General features: G+C 38.2%; 1 protein-coding gene across 1 annotated transcript in view; it reads left to right on the forward strand.

The window, feature by feature from the left end:
- Positions 1–24708, forward strand: part of CD109 (CD109 molecule) — a 93908-nt gene that overhangs the window by 23086 nt on the left and 46114 nt on the right. The window contains exons 4-14 of the mRNA XM_026102286.2: positions 872–1102; positions 1250–1375; positions 11240–11279; positions 12221–12305; positions 17595–17691; positions 18722–18857; positions 19741–19850; positions 21462–21701; positions 22093–22194; positions 22290–22352; positions 24455–24628. Coding sequence (XP_025958071.2) covers positions 872–1102; positions 1250–1375; positions 11240–11279; positions 12221–12305; positions 17595–17691; positions 18722–18857; positions 19741–19850; positions 21462–21701; positions 22093–22194; positions 22290–22352; positions 24455–24628 — 1404 coding nt within the window. The remainder of the gene's footprint in view (positions 1–871; positions 1103–1249; positions 1376–11239; positions 11280–12220; positions 12306–17594; positions 17692–18721; positions 18858–19740; positions 19851–21461; positions 21702–22092; positions 22195–22289; positions 22353–24454; positions 24629–24708) is intronic.

Here is a 24708-nt window from a genome sequence, read left to right on the forward strand (position 1 = left end):
GTTAAGCATATGCAATGTCTATCTTTTAATTTCTTAGCATTTGGGGAAAAATAATTATTTTCTTACTAGATGAGTTGTAGTATGTGCTGTATGAATCATGAAACCCCTGAAATGAGACAAAATCAGTCGGTTTCTATTGAAAAGCACTGCCTACCTCCTAAGGATATTTTCCTCTGAATTTAGTTTTTCTACCCCAAAGGACAGGATGCTAAAGCTACTAAAAAGAGGTGCAAGGTTGCACCTGTATCACTGCTGTCTGGCTCATCTTGAACACATATAACTGCTTCAGCTCTTTTCTTTTCTAGAAAATTCATTATTAGAAAATGACAAAATCTGAAAAAAATTAGTCCCCAAAATCAAAACCAAGAAGTTTCTAAATAACTTAAGAAAGAAGAGAGGGAGCACAGTGTGTATATGTATGTGAATGGTATATGAATACATAGCTACTTACATTATTGCAAGTAATTGTTGGGTAATTGTTGTTGTGTTGGTAATTGCTGAAATGACACTTCAGAGTCAGCCCAGTAAAGCTGCAGAACTGTTTATACGGATACAGTTGTTTATACAGATACTTTGATTCCTGGTGGAGTGGGTCATTAATGGCAGCCTTTCCAAAATGGCACCCTAAAGGCAAGGCTAGCTGTGTGAAAATACAGCAACCAAAATACAATCTAAATATAGGATTTTTCTTTGAAGAAGTTCACACTGAAAGTCTTGCCCTCACACTGAAATCTTCTTTCTTTTTTTGAGAATTTACATGATTTGACAAGTTCAGGAATGTGTCAGAGATCTTTATGGCAAATGTTTTTGGAAAAATAACCTCTTCAATAATACTTTAGACAGTAACAGCAGGTCACTATTGTCTTTTTAGCTGCCTTTGAACAGTGCTTCTGGGAATTATGAATTACTGGTGGAAGGCCATGCTGAGCGCCAGCGCGTCTTCTCTAACCGTACCAGCTTGACATACTTGTCAAAGAGCATCTCTGTATTCATCCAGACTGATAAATCCATGTATAAACCAGGACAAGATGTGATGTTTCGGATTGTCACAGTCTATCCTGATCTCAAACCTTACAAAGCATCTCTGAATATATTTATCCGAGTAAGTATCTGTAGGAACCTAGTTATACATTGGAATTTGCCATATGCTCCAGCTTTACATACCAAATAAAGATCATTTGAATTGCTATCTAAATCTTGCTGCTAAGGCCATTCACATTTAACATGCAGCCTGACTTCTCTCTTCTAGGACCCTCGGAAGAATTTGATTCAGCAGTGGTTGCTGGAGGAGGGTGATTTGGGTGTGGTTTCCAAAAAATTTCAATTGTCAGTGAACCCTCCACTAGGAGACTGGTCCATAGAAGTGGAAGTGGACGTGAGTATTAACATTGCCAATTTATAGGGTTTTTTTTCTCCTGATAAACGTTCTGTACAATTGTGAATGAAATTGAGTTCAGGTGTGCTTTGGTGAAGCAAAAACAGAAGTTATTACAGGCCAAGAGATTAGAAAATCCTTCCTTCACCCCAAACTCAAGGAAACTAAACAAACAAGGTTTTCAGTAGTATATGGTTTTATAAGAAAAATTTAAGAGCATACATATTTTATCCTGAGGTCTGGGTTTTGATTCTAAAATGCAAATGTTATTTAAAAAGTGAGAGTTTTAAATATTAATACAAAAGAAAGATCTTAAGGAATATTAGAAATATATATATTTTTAATTCCTTTTTAAGTAAGACACCATTGGGTTTACTTTTGGTAAGTGAGCATTCAGAAATTCTTTGTGCCCTGGTATGCAGTCAGTCAATGTCTCAAGGGATGTGGAACTAAACACTGTCATTTACAAATGTTTGTCTGGTTTTGGTGGTGTTTCAGCAATTCACAATGACCGAAGCGTTACTGAGAGTAAATGAATTATGCAAAATGGGATGAATAATATATCAGAAGTATTGCATAACAAAATTGATGTGATTTATTTTGCATGTTGTTATTGATACTATTGAGTTTTATCAGTCCTAATCATTTAGCATATGCATTCATGGTATACTGTGAAATATGTTGTAAAAATAGTTGGAGTTTTAGCAGTTCAAGGCTCTGTGTGTTGCTGTAAGTGCCTATAATTTGAGAACTGCATTTCTGAATTGGCTTGCAATGGCCATTCAAAGGCATTTAGCAAATACAAGCAGGAGTGATTTATGCGCTAACAAGGTGGGCAGCTGTTGGGGCAGAAGAAAAGCTGGTCTGAACTTGGGGATCAAATGTAACACTTACATGCTTTATGGATTTATATAGACAAAGTAGATGGGGCTGGTGTTCAAGTGAATGTCAGCATTGGATTTTGCAAATATGTTCTTATGTGGGTGTGGTTTCATTAGTACTGTCTTTTATGGGAAAAACGATTTATTTCTGCCTTGTCCCTGTGCTCAGCCACTCCCTCCTGTCCCTGTGCTGCTACAACAGCTTCTCAGTCCTGCTGAGGCAGCTGTAATGAGGCAAAGATGCAAACAGCATCAGGGAAATGACCCAGATTGAAAAGCATCTCTATGTTTTCTTTGGCTAACCCAGACCAATTTACTGATCGGGTTCACCCGACAGCCCCAGTCACAGCTGCATGCACATATTTCAGGGAGCAGTGAAGTGTGACTCAGAAAGGCTGGTGACAGAAGTGGGCTTCTTCAGTAGCTTTCTTGACAGAGGAAAAAATGTTTGTGAAATTCTGTGTGGATTTCCTGCTAAATCATGAATAATCCTGAAGTCAGGTGGACGCTGCTCAAGGAACTACAGCAGCTGTTTTCAGGATCTGGCTATATGAGCGTCATGCCCTCTTGGAAGAAAACAAACAAAAAACTGGAAAAAAAATTGTAAAATTAAAAAGTGTGTTAGATTTCATCTAGGCTAGTGAAACAACTGTGAGAAAACAGACAAGTGAAGTGTGAATTGAAATCTTACTAGATCATAAGGAGGTGATATTCTAAATTTTAGCTATCCAGTATGTACTATGAAAGGTTAATGAATGTCAGTGAGCCCGGAAAAGAGATGACAGGGTGAGAATGTCTTTCAAATCATGAGTAACTAGAGGAATGTAAGTGGCGAACATGTAGTTCACTCTCTCTCCTGATGCAAAGCCTAGAAGGGCAGCAGGTGAAGCAGGTAAAGGGCAATTTCAGAACAATTAAAAGAGCATAAATAAACTACACAGCACGTGTAACCAGAGGGTACTGTGAATACTAAAAGTTCAGAAGGGATCAAAAGGTGACTGGACAAATTCATAGAAATAAAATCCATTAAAAACTGTTAAATAGAAAGCACTCGTTCTGGAGGCCCCTGTGTCACAGGTGGGCAGAGGCTGGGACAATATTGTGGAGAGCACAGTATCACTACCTGCTAGCCCTGCTTGATACAATTTGCTAGGTGTTCAGTCTTGGCCATTGCCGAAGACTGGATATTGGCCTAGGTTCATGTTAAATCTACTGTGGCCCAGCCATTCCTAGACTGTGTTTATTATACTTTAATTAAAAATGTCTTCCCTACTATTAAATTTTTAAAGCTTAGTGATTTGCTAGTGTTCAGTTTGGCCTTGAATGCAATATTTGGGGTCCTTAATAGAGCTATAAATGCTTCAGCAGCATGAAGAATATTCAGGGACAAACAGTATAGTGCTATCAAGGTAGGATATCTTCCTCTATTCACCATTGTTACAGGAAACAATTTCTGGAAACAGGTGCTGTAAAACATTTTTGGTATGTTTAACAAGAACACTCTCTTGGGACAAGGTAAACTTGGATAGAAGAGAGAGAGGTTTCTTCTTTTTTTTCTATTGACAAAGGGAGCAGTTAATATTTAGGAAACAGCATTTAATAAATGGAAGAAAAAATAAAATAAATAAAAATCAGTATAAATGAGAAAGTCTAAAGTCTTGAGTATTTTTAGAAAATGTAAGGATCCCAGGGAAAATTTGATGGTCAATAAAAGTATGAATGAGTTTTTAAAGTTTGCTGGTAATAAATGAAATTCCAGCAGTGGCAGAGCCCAGTAACATGAAGAAACAGCAATTATGTGGCAGATAGAGAAGCATTTAATAGGTATGTTGGTTCTACATGTTCAGAACGTGGGTGAGATTTTAGAAGACAAGCAGAAGAGGAATATGTCCTTAACAGGAAAGAGTAAGTGAAGTAACCTGGGAAACTATAGATCTGTCATCTGGCATGAATCCTGAGAAAAGTAATGACAAAGATGCTTTGGGGTTCCACTGCTAAAGAATTAAATTCTTTAAGGCTATTATAGGTTTGATTAATAAGGTAGCTTCACTGATGTAACAGATTTTTATAAAGGATTTTGATTGTACTAAATTTTAATGAAAAATATCTATGTAAGATATGTAAAATCTGTGAAAGAAGATACGGATTTATTATTGGGTGATCATCACTCACTCAGGGTGCTCCTAATATAAACTGATGACAGAATTTAGAGAGTCTAGGAAGAAAGCTTCATAATGGGAGACTGTGGAAGTTTCATCCGTTGACTAGGGATCAGATGAATCAAAAGATTACTTGATTACAGTGTGCGAATGCCATTACAGGTTTTAAAAGGCTTTTTAAACTAGTGGAAGAATACACAATATGAACTAGTTATTAGAAATTGAAGTCCAACAAATTTACTTTGGCATATGGATGTCTTTCACCAGTGAGGCTCTTATTCTGTAGAACCAACTACATATGAGAGTGAGGGCCTCTCTGTTGCCTGATGTTTTAGCATCAAGAATGGTTGCCTTTCTGGAAGATGCAACTGAATACTAGAGTAACCAAACCTGTATAAAAGGAGATCAGGCTAAATGCTCTCATGGTCCCTTCTGTTGTTAAACTCTATGAACTGAAAATTGAAATAGAGGAGAGAAAGAGTAGTATATTATATATATACTAAAAAAAAAAAAAATTGTGTAGAATTAAGACCCCCCCAAAATGGCTTTTCTCACTGTGCATATCCTGTGGGAATAAAACAGCAACCCAAAGCCCCACACTTAAAAGCTTACATTGTTTTCTTTCAGATTCTTTTTCCTGCAACATTCACATTTGCTCTGCTTCAGTTTTCAAATTATGTATTAAAAGAATATAATGATACAGTGATCTGCAGTGAGATATGCACCTACACACTGCAAAACTATCTTACATTGGGTAAGGCTGTAATGTGCACAGAGTACATTAAATAACTTTAGAAAAACCACGTTATTATACTAAGTCTGTCTAATGGGTTATCTCACACACTATTCTTTTTCTGGTAGCATGTTAAACTATTGGATTAGTGAAAAATGTAATAAACCTTACAGAAAAAGGAAAAGAACAACCTAGCTGATGGGAAATTCTTTTCGGTTCTGTTAATTAGAAGTGAGCTTCTGCCCTGAAATACAAGGAGTCATATTGAGTGGGATTTAGTTTGAGATTTACGATGTGTAGATGTCTGTATGTAGGTTATACTAGGTGTTTGTTTCCACTGTGGTCGATGGAGATCTAGTTAGTGGTCACTGAAAGTAACTAAGATCACTCTGAGTGGATACTCTTAGCTATTGCCTGGATATTCTTAGCTATTCCCAACCTGCCATCCAAGGGAGCTACAGCTTTACCTGTATCATATATAAAGTTGTATAGATTCACCAGTCCCTTCCTGGTAACAAAGGTCATCAAGAACTTGCATTTAGTGCTAAGGAATGTATAGTATATGTCTGTGCTGCAGTTCGGTGAGGCTTGGTAGTATTGCTAGCCCTGGGTCCACAGTATCCATAAGATCCAGCACGGCTTTTGGATCTGCTTAGGACTTTAGGAACACCTTCAGATGGCAAACCAAGCCTGATCTCCGTATGACTTAGCTATTCTGATGTCAGTACCTGAGCTTTCTAGTTTAAAGTGTCTTATGTCCAGCCTTTCCACCTGAGGTTTCAGTCTTGTCTTTAAAGAGTCATTAGTAAGCCAGTAAATTATATTTGCCTCCTGCTCATTACAGACTAGTTCCCAAGTGTGCAGAATTTGAATTTCTGGAAGTACTGCTGCTGAACCTCATTTTAAACCGTGTTCTGACTGCTTGCTGCTATTTAACATCCTTTTTTATAAGAGTCCAGGTGTTAGTACAGCTGTTCCAAGAAAACTCAAGACAGTCATTAAAGTCTGGTTCCCAAGTCTCCACATTGTATTTTAGTTGGATAACTTATATTTCCTGCTGTAGAGCCTGCTGCTGAAAGGCTTTTAGTTGCTGAACTTTATTAGTGGGCATTTTTCTTCAAAATTTGTTCTTATTTATAAGACATTTTGTAACCTAATTGATGGAAATTGTTATTTGAAATTTGTGATGAAATATTGGAGAATAATGAAGTTTCAGCTGGAATGAGGGTTTTCTAGAATATTTTTGAATAACTGTATTATATTTTTTAAAAGCTTCAGTTGTAAAACAACTTTTAAAATCAGCTCAGATTGATTATATCCTTTACACTTACAATTTTTTAACTTTTAAGGTTTTGTATGTTTTATTGCATTTACAGTGATCTGTGGTGTTTTACTGTTGGATCAACTACAGATTTCACATTTGATCGAATGATTTTGAAGTTATATCATTGCTTAAAAAAAGTGTTACCCTCTTTCAAAATCAGTCCATAAATAAATCTTTTATGATTTTCTGTGTATTTAGTAGTTTTTAAATGAGCACTGATATTTAACCAGGAGCTGATAGTGTGAATACTGATAACATTAGTAGGACTCTACTTAGTTTTTGGAGACCATGCTGATGGATTTGAACAGAAGTGTGGGAACTCATGCAGAATTTTACTTTGGAGGTTATTAATGCATGTGACAATAAAGCACGAAAATCAAGTGATCATGAGATATTTCTATTATTTTAATTCTGTCTAGGTAAAAATCTATTTAGTCTGCTGCAAAGCAAAAATTTCTAACATTGACCGTGAGATGGCAGTATAATCACGAAAAAAAAAGTGTGTGCCAGCATTTCGCCGTTTCAGGGAAAGTCAGTAAGAACACACCTGTAGTCTTTCCTGATGTAACTGGTGACTCACATGTCAAAAAAAAAAGAAAAAAGAAAAGAAAAAAAAAAAAGAAAATGCATCTGGGCCACATTAGTTTCAGAGACTTTTGATTGCCAAGAGGAAATAAAAATTTGGGGAAAAATTGCTTTACCTTACTTGTTACCTAATCCAACTGACTTCAAATGGAGCAAGTTCATCACAGGAAAGCAAAATCTGGACCTCAGTTGTTAGTGATTCTTAGAGGTCAGGGTCTACAGCATCTAAGACTCAAATGCAGAAAGGCACTATCATCCTCATGATCTCAGAGTATTTATATGGATCTCTTTTTGGCACATTTTTTTTTAATTGATGGATTTACTCTGGGCAGCATGCACAGAATGTAATAGACATTTTGTGGTTTAAGAAGTGCTGATGTAGAACAAAGTGACAGTAGTATGGAAGGATGAGTATGTTTAAGAAGCAGAAGAAGGCATGGAAGAGTAAAATATAATAGAATAAAGCATTGGAAACAAATAGAATAAGCATCATGCTGTTTTCCTGTCTGAGTCCAAAAAAGTCATCTCTCTTGAACTGTGTTTATAACTAACCACTTGTCTCAAAAGCCACCACTCCTGGAAACTGGTTTAACAACTTACACTCAAAAATACTTGAACAATGTTTGCCCTGCCCTGCCCTGAAGAAGCAAAATGATGTGAAGTGGTTGAAGTGCTATTACTTGGCCTATTTCAAACCAGTTTGGCTGAAAAGTGTGCATTAGTGAGAAATCTGGCTTGTCAGGCAGATCATCTAGATGACCTATTGGGGCCTTTTCCTTTCCCTGTAGTGTGAATCCATGACATTGCTTCTATCATAAAAGCTGTCTTTTTAGAGAGGTTGCAATTAAGAGCTGTAATCTCACTTTAATCTTTTTTCTACTCTTTACAGTTCTCTTAACTTTTAATTAGCTTTTTTGACTTCTATGCTAGTGTGAACGAAGAACTCATTTTCACGGGAGATGCTTTTTCATCCTACCTCCTGGGGTAATGCTCTGCTCATGAGCCTAGCAGCAAGGGTGACACACACACACACACTATATATATATATATATATGTATATGTATATGTGTATGTATATATATATATATGTATATGTATATATGTATATGTATGTATATGTATGTACATATGTATAAAAATATGCATTTAGTGTTGAAAGTAGGGAATGTAAAGAACCAGACATGAGATTGGTTCCCTGCATGTCGTTTTCCTAAGAATTTGATTGTGAACTACATGCCAGTAGTGTAGCATTTTGCATTGTAAGGCCTATGATCTGCACTACTGTTGTGAAAACAGCAGAATATGCATGTATATTTTCAAACCTGGGAATATAAATATGGTAGCTATTCTGGTGACCAGTGAGTTAATCATGAAATTGTTAGCTGATAATTGAGGCAATCTAATTTTTACTTTGATAGAAATCTTCTGCTAGGAAAAGTATAGACATACATGTATAATAAGCTTAATTTTATGACCTTATTTAGCAAAGTCAGGTAAGAGAGATCAGTTACAATTAGTTTCCCTCTTGATTCCAAGTCTGAAAGTTTCTCCCACAGGAATTCTCGGTTCATAGTCTAATCTTCTCTTGCCACGCTCACTCATTAACAGATCTTGATGGGATAAAGTCTGCTGATAAGTGAGACTACAGAATTCATTTACCTCTTTCAGAGAAGGACTAACTCCTACTTATAAAATGATATATTTCAAACTAGTATGGATTATCTTTTACAATATCTAAATACCTGTATTGTCATTAACTTCTTCTGCAAGGTGATTCTTAGAGGAGGTCCTTGGAGGACCATGTAGTTTCAGACCCTAGGAACATAAAGCAGTTTTTCTCGCATACTGCCTGATACTCTTTGGTATACACCAGGTTCAGTCTTTTGTGCCCCAAAAAAGGTACTTCAGACCCTGTTCACTGAGGAACCCCAGCTTATTTGATAGCTTGTAGGGGTGGCATTGTTCTTTGGTATAATCACAGGCAAAATCAGATTTTTGAGCTCCACATCAGCATAACCTCATCATGCAGTTGAACAACAGCCAGTGATATTAACCTTAAAATATCAACCAGTGATATTTTAAAATAGCCAGCTTCCAGTGACAAATTGTTGTCCACCTTGATCTTTCCCCTGTTACCCAGAAGAGTCTTAAGCAAAGAGGAAAAATAGGCTTTCAAACTGAGCCGCTCCCTTCCTGTCCATTGGGAATTGTAGACTCCTTTGGTTTCTTAAACCATTCTTCCAGCCTAGTTGAGCTCGGATTTTCTCCTTGGAGCTATTAAATAATGGGGAATGAGCCCTTTCATTCTCCTTCTGTTCCTGTCCTGCCTGAGGTTTAAGATTCTTTTTGGCTGCTTCTCCTCTGTGGCCTGAAGTCCTGCACAGCACGGAAGTAGTCTTTGTATTGGAACATCCAGTCTGAGCACAGAAACTCCCATGACTGCTGGGAGCATTACTCCATCCAGTCTAGGCCTACTTTCCTTCCTCAAATTCATCAAATGGGAGGGCTGGGCTTTCGATCAAGTTGGCTGCATCTGAATCAGGCACAAAACTGTTTCAGACTGACTCAGGAGATTTTGGACAAGGCAATATGATTTTCTTGGATAATTCTATTTTTTATTATTTTAAAGCCAAACCTTTAAAATTCATACCAAATCCTTATATTACTTTACATTTTTGGATGGATGCTAGCATGAAAATTTCATAATTAACATCCTGAAATTCTTTTTCCTCAAATAGGACTAATTAGAAGTAATTCTATTCGCATACAGTAATTTAGCTTTCCTTCAACAACATCACCTGTTTATTGGCACTGGGAAAATTAAATGGTTAACAAGATCCAGGGTACAAGATGTATTATGCTAGCAACTGTTTTTGTCTTTATTTCTTTAGCTGATACATTGTTTATCATAAAAGAATGTGTTAACATGTCGTATATGGTTAAGTGAGGAGCAATCTGAGCTATTAGTGATTAACAAATCTTTATGAAAGAGTGTTTGATCATTGTTCCAAATCATTCCAAATACAATTGTGATGTAGGTCAAGTAAGTCAGCTCGAATTCAGAGCTCCAGTTCCAGGCACTGCTGGTGAATCACCTCATGCCTTTGCCCTACTGATGGGAGCTTTTGGCATGATGTGGTAAAAGGTGATTGAACCGTCAAGGGTTATATGTCCTCAGACAAATGCCTTACATATTTGGTCAGAATTACTCTCACTTTAGCAAAGAAGAACAATAGAGTAAAAGAACAAAAAGCAAAGGTTATGTGGTTGAGTAGTATGACTGCTTGGGTCAACTGTCATTGTACCTAAGACCAAAAATACCTGCTGAATTTAAATGGTAAGAGAGTGAAGAAACTTTAAAATTAATTTCTCAACAAAGTGCTGTTGTTAGCCTAACATGCCACATCTCAAAAATATGCCAGGATATGCAAATACAATATTAGATATTCTCCTGAAGAAAATCAGAAAGTAAGTGAAAAAATTAGAAAAATAAAAAAATAGAAGAGACCATGGCCAACTTAGTATATTGGCTAGTTCCTTATTCTTACATTGATTTTTAGCTAACAAATAGAAAAAACAGGCAGCTACAACCTTAGGATATCACTGCTGAAGTTAGTGTACACTGTAGATTATAATAAAATCTTACCTTTTTTTGAGTAAATGAAGAGACTTAAGATTATACATGTTTTTCAGTGGTCTCATCTTCTACAAAAGGCACTGTAGGCAGGGACTTCACTTTTGTATCGGGACACCTGAGTTAATTTTAAATGAGCTTGCAAAGACACTGCTGGTAGTTCAGCTATGGTTCATGATGATTACTGTGAGTACTTAGGCTAGTTAGTTTTAAGCTAGCTTGGATATTTGCTTTCTGTATAGAAATCAGCCTTCTGTAGATCGTCTTGCAGATTGTGGGCAGAAACTCTCTGAGGCCTTCATTATATATACTTAGAATCTGCTGTATATCAGTTCTGGATCCTATGTCCTCCCGTGGTGCAAATACATACTACTGGCTCTCATAGGAGCTACATGTGATAGTAATGGCTGAGTCATGGTTTACATTTACACATCATTTCAGCATTGCAATTTAACTTGAATATGCATACAACTGGGCCTAAAAGATATGTTAAATTTGCTAATCTAACCACCATTTCATGTACCTTCTTATATATTTTTTTTCAATAGGGTCAAGTTCATTACCAAAGATTTAAAGTGATGGAATATGGTAAGTGTCGCCTAAGTACATTTAGTAGTAACCAAATTGGTAGAATTTTAGGTATGATGAAAACATTAATATCAGGTGCTGTATTCATTGACATGTTCATTTAAATAGATAGCTAAGTGATTCTAGTGTAACATGATATTGAACCAGGGATTATTCCTTGTGGTTCATGCTAACTAAGAAAAACTAGTCTCCCTGGTCTGCTTCTGTAGTCTCAGTGGAGAAAGAAAGACTCCTCTAGAAAATCAGGTCCGAGAGCCTAACATAGCTGATCTGAAATACATGTTTGAAGAACTTCCATTTCCATTAGTTTAGAATTTAGACTTTAGAATGACTTGGCTAACATGAACCTTTTGAATGCTCCCAGAAAGTCTTAACTTTCCCATCTTCTGCTTCTCTGAGACTGACTCTCTGTCCTGGGAAAAATACCATCATTTTATCAGTAACCCTGTTTATCTTTGATAGTTATAATGACCTACTACTGTAGTGTCTGAATGTTATGCAGTCAATCTTTAAAGTACTTATCTTAAACATATAAGATACTGTTATTTTCTCTGTTTTCCCAGGATCATGCAGGCAATGTGTTCATTCCAAAATGTCTGTATAATGTCTGATCCTGAAGCTTACCGATGATTCTGTAAAGGCTGAATAGGTTGGAATTTTCTTCTCTCCTTGCCAGCTCGGCTTGAGAAAGGAGAAATGGACATTTTATGCTTCAATAATACAAGCTTTTTTATACAGGCAGCTCTTGTGTTGCTGGGAATTTCCTTTCAACAAGAGGTCTTAGTCTTAGGTATATACCAGGTTGGGTTAAAAGCATATCTTACTGTAGGAAGGTAGCAAACTGCTAGTCTTCACCATATCACAGTGAACTACTCATATTACTTACAAAAATTTAGATATTCTTTCTTGTGTGAATTTAATATTTTTCATAATTTTTTTAGTTTTACCAAAATTCGATGTCCTGATAACAACATCGTTATACTACTCTTTGAAACAGGAAGACATAACTGGTGTTGTCACTGCCAAGTAAGTAAATCATTGATACCGATGTCACCCTCACTCTTAAGATAATTACTGTATCTCAGTAAGTGTCAAAATAAAAATTTGGATTTAGAATGCTAAAAAGTGCTTTCTACTCTAAATTAGCTGACTAACTCCATTTCTAGTTATTGGATCTTGTCATAGCATTGTTAGATCTTCAGACTTTTAATCACAATTTTTTGCTTGGGTAGAAGTATTTCTAGACTATGATCAAGTTATTTTTGCTGCCTTATTCATGGAATTTCATGATTTTTTTGCTTATAATGAAAGTTTTCAAGCATTTTTTTCTTCTTACTCTTTAATGATATTCTGCAGTCTTATCAGGTCAAGGTTTGTAGGTACAGTAACTGTATTTTATTAGACCAGCTGGAAAATTATGGAAGCTTCTAGGTGTATGCTTCTTGTTCCAATTTAGCCACACTCTTCCTATCTTAATATGATTTAAGAAAGAGGTATAGGCTTTTGCCTAACAAAAACCCTATACCTGAGAAATCTTGAGAAATTCAGAAGAGACTTTACTGTAGACTGTTATATGAGAATAAAATTTCATTTTTTAGCTGAACAAATACCTAGACAAAAAACTCGGTATGCATTAATCTCAAATGGAAATTAATTTTGTTTTGGAAAGATGAGAGTGGAACAAAGCAGCTTGAAAGATTCATCCAAGATGACCTGAAAAAGAGATCTTTTTGTGGTAATTTAATTATGTAAAAACGCATACTTTTCTAAACACTCCATTTGTAAGTGGAAAGCAGAAATGATTGATTTAGAAGCTAGTTAAATGATATGTTTGGACCGTCCCCTCCAATGGGCAGTTTGACCTGACACTATAAACAGTCTAGATTTGTACAGTTTTTAAGAAGGGGTACTGTTTTCCTGATTTTTCTTCACGATCTGCTTTGCAGTTGGAGTCTAGTATTTGTCAGTGTGCATTTGGTTTCTATTGTTATCTAAGCTGTTTTGGTCTTTTGTAGGATACTTAGCACCTTTGTTGAGCTCTAGTAAGATATTTGAAGGTATACCTCTCTGCTCCAGTAAATCCAGAGTTGGATGGCTCTGAATTCTCGGAGATTGAATACCATCAGTGCCAGAGTTTTACTGATATGCCATAGTTTTTTATAAGGAATGATTTCGTTCCCCGTGACTGTTTTTACAGACATGATATCTCTGTATACAAACAGTTTACATGTCCTTTAGGCTGTAGAGGTCATAAAACCTTTCCCTTTCTCATGTCTGGCATATTATTGGATTGAGATAAGTTAAGTATAGGGATGGATACTACCCAATGACAACTTCATTGCAGTGTTAATGGCAGCTTATTATTTAATTAGGTCTGCTCAGAAAGACTGCAGTCTGGATGCAAAACAATGTTACACAGAATCACAGAATGGTTGAGGTTGGGAGGGACCTCTGGAGATCATCTAATCCAACCCCGCCGCTCAAGGAGGGTCACCTAGACCATGTTGCCAAGAATTGTGCCTAGACAGGAGAACTCGAAGTCTCCAGGAAGGAGACTCCACAACCTCTCTGGGCAACCTGTTCCAGGGCTCTGCCATCCTCACAGTAAAGATTTTCCTCCTGTTCAGATGGAACTTCCTGTGTTGCAGTTTGTGCCCGTTGCCTCTTGTCCTGTCACTGGGCACCACTGAAAATAGTTTGGCCCCATCCTCTTGACACCCTCCCTTCAGATATTTGTATACATTGATAAGATCCCCTCTCAGTCTTCTCTCCTCCAGGCTAAACAGGCCCAGCTCTCTCAGCCTTTCCTCATGAGAGAGATGCTCCAGTCCCTTCATCATCTTAGTAGCCCTTTGCTGGGCTCTCTGCAGTAGTGCCATGTCTCCCTTGTACTGGGGAGCCCAGAACTGGACACAGGACTCCAGAAGTGGCCTCACCAGGGCTGAGTAGAGGGGGAGGATCACCTCCCTTGACCTGCTGGCAACGCTCTTCCTCATGCACCCCAGGATACCATTGCCCTTCTTGGCCACAAGGGCACATTGCTGGCTCATGGTCAACTTGTCCATCAGGACTCCCAAGGTCCTTCTCCACAGAGCTGCTTTCCAGCAGGTCAACCCCCAGCCTGTACTGCTGCATGGGGTTATTCCTCCCTAGGTGCAGGACCCTGCACTTGCCTTTGTTGAACTTCATGAGGTTCCTCTCCACCCAACTCTACAGCCTGTCCAGGTCTCTCTGAACGGCAGCACAGCCCTCTGGTGTCTCAGCCACTCCTCCCAGTTTTGTCTCATCAGCAAACTTGCTGAGGGTGCACTCTGTCCCTTCAACCAGGTCACTGATGAATAAGTTCAACAAGACTGGACCCAGTACTGACCCCTGGGGGACACCGCTAGCTACAGGCCTTCAACTAGACTCTGAGCCACTGATCACAACCCTCTGAGCTCTGCCAGTCATCCAGTTCTCAATCCATCTCACTGTCCACTCATCTAACCTACACTTCCTGAGCTTACCTATGAGGATGTTATGGGAGACAGTGTCGAAAGCCTTGCTGAAGTCAAGGTAGACAGCATCCACTGCTCTCCCCTCATCTACCCAGCCAGTCATTCCATCATAGAAAGCTCTCAGGTTGGTTATGCATGATTTCCCCTTGCTGACTACATGCTAGCCAGCATGAATGCATGCTGGCTACTCCTGATCCCCTTGTTATCCTTCACATGCATGGAGATGGCATCCAGGATGAGCTGCTCCATCACCTTTCCAGGGATGGAGGTGAGGCTGACTGGCCTGTAGTTCCCTGGGTCCTCCTTGCCCTTTTTGAAGACTGGAGTGACATTAGCTTTCTTGCAGTCCTCAGGCATCTCTCCTGTTCTCCATGACCTTTCAAAGATGATGAAGAGTAGCCTAGCAATAACATCCGCCAGCTCCCTCAGCACTTGTGGGTGCATCCTGTCGGGGCCCATGGATCTGTGGGTGTCAAGTTTGCCTAAGTAATCTTTAACCCTATCTTCCTTGACCCAGGAAAAGTCATCCTTTCTCCAGACTTTCTCTCTTGTCTCCAGGGTCTGGAATTCTTCAGGGCTGGCCTTAGCAGTAAAGACTGAAGCAAAGAAGGCATTCAGTAACTCTGCCTTCTCTGTATTCTTCGCCACCAGGGCACCCACCCCATTCAGCAGCAGGCCCACATTTTCCCTAGTCTTCCTTTGCTACTGATGTATTTGAAGAAGCCCTTCTTGTTGTCCTTGACATCCCTTGCCAGGTTTAATTCCAAATGGGCCTTAGCCTTCCTCATCACATCCCTGCATACTCTGACAGTGTTCCTATATTCCTCCCAAGTGGCCTGTCCCCTTTTCCACATTCTGTATACTTCCTTCTTCTGTTTGAGTTTTGCCAGAAACTCCTTGCTCATCTATTCAGGTCTCCTGCCCCCTTTGCTTGACTTGTTACTCATAGGGATGCACTGATCTTGAGTTTGGAAGAAGTGATCCTTGACTATAAAGCAGCTGTCTTGGACTCCCTTCCTTCTAGGGCCCTAACCCATGTGATTCCTCCAAGTAGATCCCTGAAGAGGCCAAAGTTTGCTCTCCTGGAGTCCAGGGTTGAGATCCTACTCATTGCCCTGCTTCCTCCTCGCAGTTTCCTGAACTCCACCATCTCGTGGTCACTGCAGCCTTCACGCCTCCAACCAGCCCTTCCTTGTTTGTTAGTGCAAGGTCCAGCAGCACACCTCTCCTTGTTGACTCCTCCAACACCTGTTTCAAAAAGTTATCATCAATGCTCTGCAGGAACCTCTTAGACTGTTTGTGCCTAGCTGTGTTGTCTTTCCAGCAGATATCTAGGTGGTTGAAGTCCCCCATGAGAACCAGGGCCTGTGATCGTGAGGCTACTTCCAGCTGTCTGTAGAAGGCCTCATCTACTTCCTCTTCCTGATCAGGTGGCCTGTAATAAACGCCCACAACAGTGTCACCCACGTTAGCCTGCCCTTTAACCTTTTCCCATAAGCTCTCAACTCGCTTTTCATCCACCTCTAGGCAGAGCTCCATACATTCCAGTTGCTCTCTCACATAAAGAGCTACTCCACCACCTCGCCTTCCTGGCCTGTCTTTCCTAAAAAGCACATAGCCATCCATGACAGCATTCCAGTCATGCGAGCTATCCTACCATGTCTCTGTAACTGCAATGAGATCATGGCCTTACGACTGCAAACAGATCTCTAATTCTTCCTGTTTATTCCCCATGCTGCATGCATTGTGTACAGGCATTTCGGAGAGGTAATTGAGCATGCAGGTTTCCCAGGAGGGGGTGCAGGGTTACCAGAATCTGTGCTATTTGACAGTTCTTTTCCTTAGCTTTTCAGCTTTGATATTTAAGTGACTGCCAGCTGATTCCATATTGATTAAAAGTACTTAGTTATCACATCTGAATTTATTAATATTGTTGGACTAGAATCATTTTATTTTTTCCCTTTCTTTGTCTCTTCTAAAAGGTCTGAATCTGATAATTTAATAGTTTCTCTTACATACAACCTGGAGACATTTGTGCAGAATTTTTATTTTATTACCACATTGACTGAATGGAGCTTGCTAATGGCATTTTGAGAACTGAATATGTTACAGTTCTCAGGTTTACCAGAGTTACAAGTTTTGTTTGCCACATAAGAATACTATGATTTGTTTTGCACTATGATTGTTAAATAATTTGAAGTTAAGTGTCTCAGGATCTTTCATTTTCTATTAGCAGCATTTGAGAAGCATAACACTTTCACTTCCTACATCCCATTTTAACTTTGCTGCATACTGATTATTATGCTGTATTGATGTTCTATTCAATAATTTGCTTCCAGCTGACGTATTTTCTTTTATTGTGAATATGATGTGCTTAATTACAGTGAAATAACAAAATGAAATATCTGACGTTGTTCTTTTTCTATATCTCTTTTCAGAAAGTGAAAGCCATTCCAGAATAACTGTGCCAAAATAACTCTTACTCTGACACAAGAATATTGTGCTCCAGCTTAGTTTAATCTAGTTAATTTGTCTACATTGCACAGCCCATAATAATAGTAATAGATTTCTATAGTTCATGTTAAGTAAAGGGCAGCACTTCCTACTTCTGTATATAGTCTCCATTTTTGGGGCTGCTGTCTTTAGTGTCAGTAAGCTGGTCTCTGCTGAAGGCTTCATGTTTCAAAGTGCAGATGTATTCTAGTCGTGTTTGAGACCAGGGAAAAAAACATCTAGTAGAATCTTTTGCCTCGGAAAATCTTACGGAACTGAGGCCCTTGAGGCAGTGGATTGTTTGACTGTTGTTGACATGTTTCAGGTACACATATGGAAAGCCAGTGAAGGGAACTGTAACAATCACTTGCCTTTCTGTCTCTTACTGGACAAACAAGAAAAACATAACAAAAACGATGGAGGTGAGTCTTTTTTTAACAGCTCATAGTGTTGTAGAGCCTAAGGCTATGTCTGCTTTTGTAGGTTAAATACGCCTGGGGCTGTTGTCAAGCGCTGAGTTCCACTGGCATAGTATGTGGAGGGACTTGCATGAATACTGTTAAACTCTCTTATTTTCCAGAGCAAAGTGACTGCGTTCAAACTGCCTGTTGGGAATGATACTTGGCCTTTGTCATCTATTGAACTATGCCTGGAAGTAGTTTTGGAGAGTACTAGTTGGCCCAAGCAAAAAAAAGCATTCCAGGAACAATCCTAACAGTATAGGTGATAGCGTTCCGGTGCCCAGGAATGTTCCCTGGCTCCATATATGTCACTATACACGTAGCCTTACATTGTAAGGCTAGAAGAGACCATTAAAATTGTCCAAGTAGAACAGTAACTTAGTAAAGATCAAAGTGTTTTGCCTACTAATTAAATAGTAATGTTTAATAATTATTGGGCTAGGCATGAGCTAGAGCATGACATTTAAAAAGGCATGCAGTTTTGATTTAAAGACCTAATGTGGTGATAGACTCATGGCATCCTTCTGCAAAATCAGGTCTTTCAATTTTAAATTGTGGACTACATTTAAGAAAGCTTCAATTTCTGTTAAACAGTGTCTGTTGTTTCCTTTTGGCTGACTTAAGGCCTTCAGCAGCACTTAGCCTACAGAAAGTGTGAGCTTTGAGAATTTAGATAGAGTTTAGCTCCCAGGGACCTGTTGATTTTATTTTTCTGTGCAACATAGATGCCAGTGCTCTGGCAGTTTAGAACTGAATAATTATATAAAAACAACAGATAACTTTCTCTTTCTAAACAGTAATGAACTTATACTGGATTTAATAAGAATGATTACTAAAAGCAAAAATTAAAGTTCAGCATTCACACTTTTCTGGTGTTGACACTCCAGAATTTACATGGGGAGAACTGCAGAACTTAACTAGAAATAACTTGTGAATAAAATGGTGTCCTTGATTTTGGTGGTTTGATAAAGATTTTTTTTCTGCATTGCAGATTAACGGATCTGTGAATGTCACATGTAGCAAGCTTATGTTGCAAGACTTGAATGCTGATCAGTCATGGCACCACCATGACACTGATTACACAGAGCCGATAGAAATTATAGCTGTAGTTACTGAGTCGCTTACAGGTATGTTGCTGTGTGATGTCTTACTGGAGAAATCTACAGAGTACGCCGTATTGGAAAAGCTTAGTGGGCTCTCATAATATGCAGAAAGGCTTAGAAGTACTAGGAAAAGTATCATGTGCTGAAGGAAATACTAACCTTTTGTATACAAATATATTATCTCAACTGTTACTTATCTAGATATTAAAGAGTTCAACCAGCTGTTAATTTAGCTGAATACAGTTCTATGCTAAATGATTTATTAAATAACCAAGAGGTTTGTTCAGATTGGCTATTAGCCAATAACCAATCACTTTTGATGAGAAGAGCAGGTGTAAAGAATTACTAGCATTTATATGAATCTTACAAACTTGAGTCTGATTGTAAACTTGTGTTACTTGTTTGCAAACCACATTAATAGAAGAGTTCTCTGACCACACGTCATTCACTGTCTTTTTCACTGTCTTTTGGACAGGCAGATTTGCAAACTGAGCCTTTCTGTGGGTTCATATTACATTTCAACTTACATGTTAGAAAAAAGTCATTTGTACAAATTTCTACCAGTCCCAGATACTGGGTTTCAGCAGACTTTCTGTAGAGACCCCATTAAGGTGAAGCTATCTGACTTGGGCTTCTCAAGTTCCTTTCTTTTGTCAGATGTATGATATTCTGACACAGTCTGTGTGGAGTAGAGCATTGTGCAGTACGATTTATCTAGCATAGAGTGGAGACAGTATGTATACCACCTCGGTACTGATCCTTAGCTGGAAGGGTGGAGAGCAATAGGAATGGAAACAGTGCAAAATATGATAGAATTTTCTGAAGAACATAGGCAGTAAAGAATATTGCTGCTAAAGAAATATATGTGTAAAACCATGTTATCTAAACACATTCAATTATCCAACAGGAATCTCCCAAAATTCAAGTATCATCATATTTCCAAAGCAAAGTGACTATTTTATTGAATTTGTGGACTACTCTAGAGTAATAAAACCTTCTCTGAACTTCATAGCTACTGTAAGTTCTTTTATTTCATTATGATTTGTGTGTAAACAAATGGGACTTTTATTTTCCCGTGCTTTTGCTTACATACCAAAATTTGCCTCAGATTTTTAAGTGTAATCTACAGATTTGTTTTCAAATCATCTCTTTTTCACGATGCATTTTGGGAAATACTAAACTTAGTGGCACTTGCACTAGAAAAGGGTAAAATGTCAGGAAATGCTGTAGCCTTGGTATTTGAATATAGTTTGTCAACATTCTCAAGGAAGAGAAATCTTTTCAGTTTCTAGCTACTGCTTTAGAGTTATGTTACTAAACACTGTTGCAAAATTGAGTAAAATTCATTAAACCACATTGCCCTCAATCGAAAGTGTCTCCTTTATGCATTCTATTCTGTCTTTCTTGTACGAGCTGTAGTCCTGTCACAGAAGTATTACATATACTTCGTGCTGTCCTGGTCTACATTCAGTATTTCTACACTTAACAGAAGTTTCATTTTGCATCACTACATTTTGTTCATTTGAAGAGGGGAATAGACTTCACAGTTCTTGAAGACAACCAGAGTCTTTGCTGCATAGAAATCAGACCTAAATATCAAAATGATAGACTGACTAGGCAATTCAGAGTAGATTGGTTCAAGCCATACTTTTCTGTTGGCCTGATAATCTGAGTCTTTGGTTTTGGACATTTTTCTTTCCGGCCTCTCAGTTTGACTTTAGCTTCCTCCTTGTCTTCCAAAGATGAGCCTACAGGGAGCTGAGGCATTTAGCAACGCTGTATCTGACGTGAAAGAAAAGAATGTCAGTTATGCTCCCAGAGGAGCATGAAGGACAGCTTCTGCAGTTACTAATAACTGGAGGTCTGTATATGCTGTACAGGAAGAGGATAGAAAAATAATGGTAGGCTAAGAGAGGTAATGGGGTGACAGACCTTTGGATTGAGATTGAAAACGGAAGCATTTATTCAATGTTTACAAGTGTAGCAGTTGAATTTTTGGACTGTGTAATGCAAAAGGAGAATGATTATACTATGGGGAAGAATCTGCTTGAATGTGGGAATAAAGGTTGATGAAATTCATAGTGCTGATTGATAGATTTTGGAGTGAAAATGTTGTGGACTGTGTCCATTTTGGGCCTGATTTCAGTCTTTTCTTTTCCAGTCCTTTTGATGGATCCATAAAGACATCTGATTCAGTATCATCTCTGCTTGTCTAACACATTATCCTACACATGATGTAATGTTAGGCTAATGTTAGGTTGTCAGGGCGAGAGAGAACAAGTGATAAAATTAAATATTCAAGCTGTAGGTAATATATGCATATTTTGCCTGAGAGACAAGCATTTCTGTCGGAAGAGTTGTAACTGGGAGAGCTGAAAGGCAGGTCACCTTTTCTGTTCCATCTGCTTTGTTTTTTCTTCTTTTTACTCCCTGGAGTTACTATGGGAAGTTTTGTTCTTGGATGACTTGCCTACTTATAGTGCTCTCAAAGGATTAAAAACACTGATGTGTGAGAAATCTGATGCCCTTGTTTTCTTGACATGATGTTATAACTGCAAATACATTGTTACATATTATTCATCATGGATTTTAGTTTTATCCTGTTTGATATTTTATTTTTGTTTTTAGCTAAAGGTGACACGTTCTGACACAAACCAGCTGACAACTGAAGAGAGACAGAATCTTGTCACAATCACTGCACAACAGTCAGACCTGTTTTTTGACCACTCTTCACTTTCTTACCTTGAAAACGAGGCAACAGAGGAGAGTAATAAGACAGTCCATGTCCTGAATTACACTGTTCCAGAAAATGGAATTATTGATATTGAATTTCCAATTCTGGCTAATACAAAAAATCTGAGAGTTCAGGTATTGTCTGTAATATGTTGCTTTGGAACAATGATACACCAGCTTGAGCAGGCTGTGACTGTGAACAATGATACGCTCTTCCTGCTATCTATCTGCAACAGCTGATACAATCACCTGTTATTATTTACCTTATTTCCTATTTGTGTTATAAACAGAGCTGGAAACAAGGTGCCAGATCCTGTGTGACACAATGCTTTTAAAATCTAAATGTCATCTAAACAATTGCACCAAGATAGTGGATGGGGGGAAAGAAACAGATACTCAGAGCAGTAAAGCGTTTCTGTACTGCCATTAACGTTACCGTACCATGCTGCCTTCAAACAGTAATATATATGTGAACATCTCAGATTTTACTGTTTGGTTAAGAGCTTTGTTTCACATTATCTTACAGGCAGAATTCCTCAATAGTAAGACCGACATAGGTGTTTATGATGTTTTCAGCTCACCCAGCCAGACTTACCTCCAGATCAAAACAAAGAGCCAGGATGTAAAGGTAACAGTCTGAGATGGAACTTGCCACAATGAGAACAGTTCGAGTTACTCATCATGTTCCCATACTCATCCATGTCAATCATACTGTTTGCCTAGGCTGGGAAACCTTTTGAGCTGAGTATTGCAAGCAACAAGCCAGTAAAAGAGTTTCATTATCTGGTAAGTTATTGATTTTACATATATGTAAAATTCAAGATGACTTTTACCAATCTCATAAATATTGAAGTGAATGGAATATGATTGAAAATTAGAGAAATTCAGTATTTCTGCTGTGCTTTGATATATGGCCTATACTCTACTTTTCTGCTAGGATGGTCTTTATTCAAAAGGGTGGCCATCAACTACATAGCAAATAGGCCTCTAGCAGTGCTTTCTAGGAGAAGTGTGTCTCTGTTTTGGGTACTGGATTATCTCTGATTATGGATGTGTGAAACAAGGTGGAACTATGACAATGGTTCTGCCATTGTCTCTTACTGTACAGAGAGCCTGATGGGATGGGAAAAGGGACAGAAGTGGCTGGGAGCAGCCCAAGCTGGGGTTTGCCAGCATGTTCTGGGGGCGCAGAGGGAAGCAGGGAGTTGGTGGAGCTCCTCTGAAGATTCAGGGACTAACAGGGATGAGTCTGTGCTGTGAACACAGGATGAGGAGAAGACCTGCCTGCTGAGAAAATAAATGGTCTAGTGGGCAGGGCTGCAATGTTAAGGGAACTGCATTTTATATGCAGTAGGAAGCATTTTTTAATAAATGGCTTAGGTAATGACTGTGATTTTATCATTAGTTCTGCTGAACTGTATCTTACAGCATCTGGATTGAAGAGTTTATTATACCACTGCTAGTTTACCATCCTATCTTTAACACATGCATGTCTTGTGGATGATCATGCTAATTGCAATTATTCTTTATCTAATAGTAAGCTGAGCAAGCAAAACCTTAGAACAGTGTAAAATGAGGGCATTCATGTGTATTTTTTAAAGTAGAAAAACTCTCTAGAAGATTCAAAAAAAAGAAGTTTGGAGGCATACCTTTTATTTTAGAAATGACATGAGTATCTGATCTATTCTTCTTTGGTTGTCTGAGGAGAGAGATTTGCAGCTTTCTTAGCTCTTAAATGAAGATGATTTTGAGGCATCCACAAAACAGTTTTTCCTACCAAGTTAAGTAATTAAATGGTTTATATTAAATAACTGTTTTTGAAAATGCTAGTCAAAAATGTTGAAAGTTACAACCCTCTCCCATATACCACTGTGTTTTTGTGTTTATATATCTGTATATGTATATATATATATCTGTGAATTTATAATTTCTACTATGTTACTATACATATTTCTATTAACCTAGATGTTATACATAAACAGTGCCCTTTCCATATCTTTTATTGTTTGATTCAGATAATTCCTTTCTCAGTTAATTAGGTTTTAGTTATTTGCTCTCTCTCTGTAAATATACGGTGCTAAACATGGAGGTAATAGAGAGTTGTTTAAGCTAAAGAAATTGTGTCAGAACGTGTAGGCATAAGCTGGCCTTGTAGTTTGTAGCCGCTGAAGAGAAGAGGTTACAATCAAGGTGGTTAGTGAAAAAGTCGTTTTGGAAAGTTAAGAGAAACAATTATGTGCCTACAATCAAAGGCAGAGAACTGCCCTCCATGGGGGGAGTTCTCCAGAACTGGCTCTCTTCATTGGTAAGTGGTGTGGTCCAACTGGAACAGATTTAGAATGAAAAAGTCGATGCTGTGGGCCTGAAGTGTGCACTGTAGGTATTTTGAGGGAGCTTCAGACTAGCTCTGATCTGATCTGGTAAACCAAATGCCTGTTATTAGCTGGAACATATTAGTGGGCCTCAGTTCACACTCTCCATGATGTGAACTGAAGTGTGGGAAGTACGAATGTTTTGGAGATTTGCTTCAAAATTGTATTCCTGATCCAAACTCAAATGCTACTGTAGGTGACCCATATGACCCAGCCATTTTGTTCTTGCCTTTCTATATTCTCATAGCCCATATTGTACTGTGCACTCATCCTTGTAGTTCTTCACTTGTCCATAGTGATATAGGAATTAAAGCATGGAAAATATCTATTTCTAGTATTCAAATATTACATTCCCCCCTTGCTTGATACTCAGTCTCATAGATCTAACCCACCAGATTTTCAAAAAGGTTACAGCTATATGGCTCTTCTTTTAACACCTGTTTGTAGAAAGAGTTGCAATGCTTATCACATACTGAGTTACCAGTAGATGTTCTGTGATTCTTTTTTCCCTTTCAGGTGGTATCTAAGGAACAAATTATGGCTTCTGGCACAAAGGTTTCCACAACATTCACTTTAACAGCAGAAAATTCCTGGGCTCCCTTGGCATGCATACTTGTATTCTACGTTGATGAGCTTGGAGTAGTTGTAAATGATGCTCTCACTATCCCTGTTCAGCCTGTTTTGAACAAGGTAATTATACTGAACTCGAGTCTGAGATCGTATTTTTGTGTGTTTCTTGCATGCTAAGCAGTAGTTTGGATCATAGGATT

The sequence above is a fragment of the Dromaius novaehollandiae genome, chromosome 3, assembly GCF_036370855.1.
Source record: "Dromaius novaehollandiae isolate bDroNov1 chromosome 3, bDroNov1.hap1, whole genome shotgun sequence".
In the NCBI taxonomy this organism is placed as follows: Eukaryota; Metazoa; Chordata; class Aves; order Casuariiformes; family Dromaiidae; genus Dromaius; species Dromaius novaehollandiae.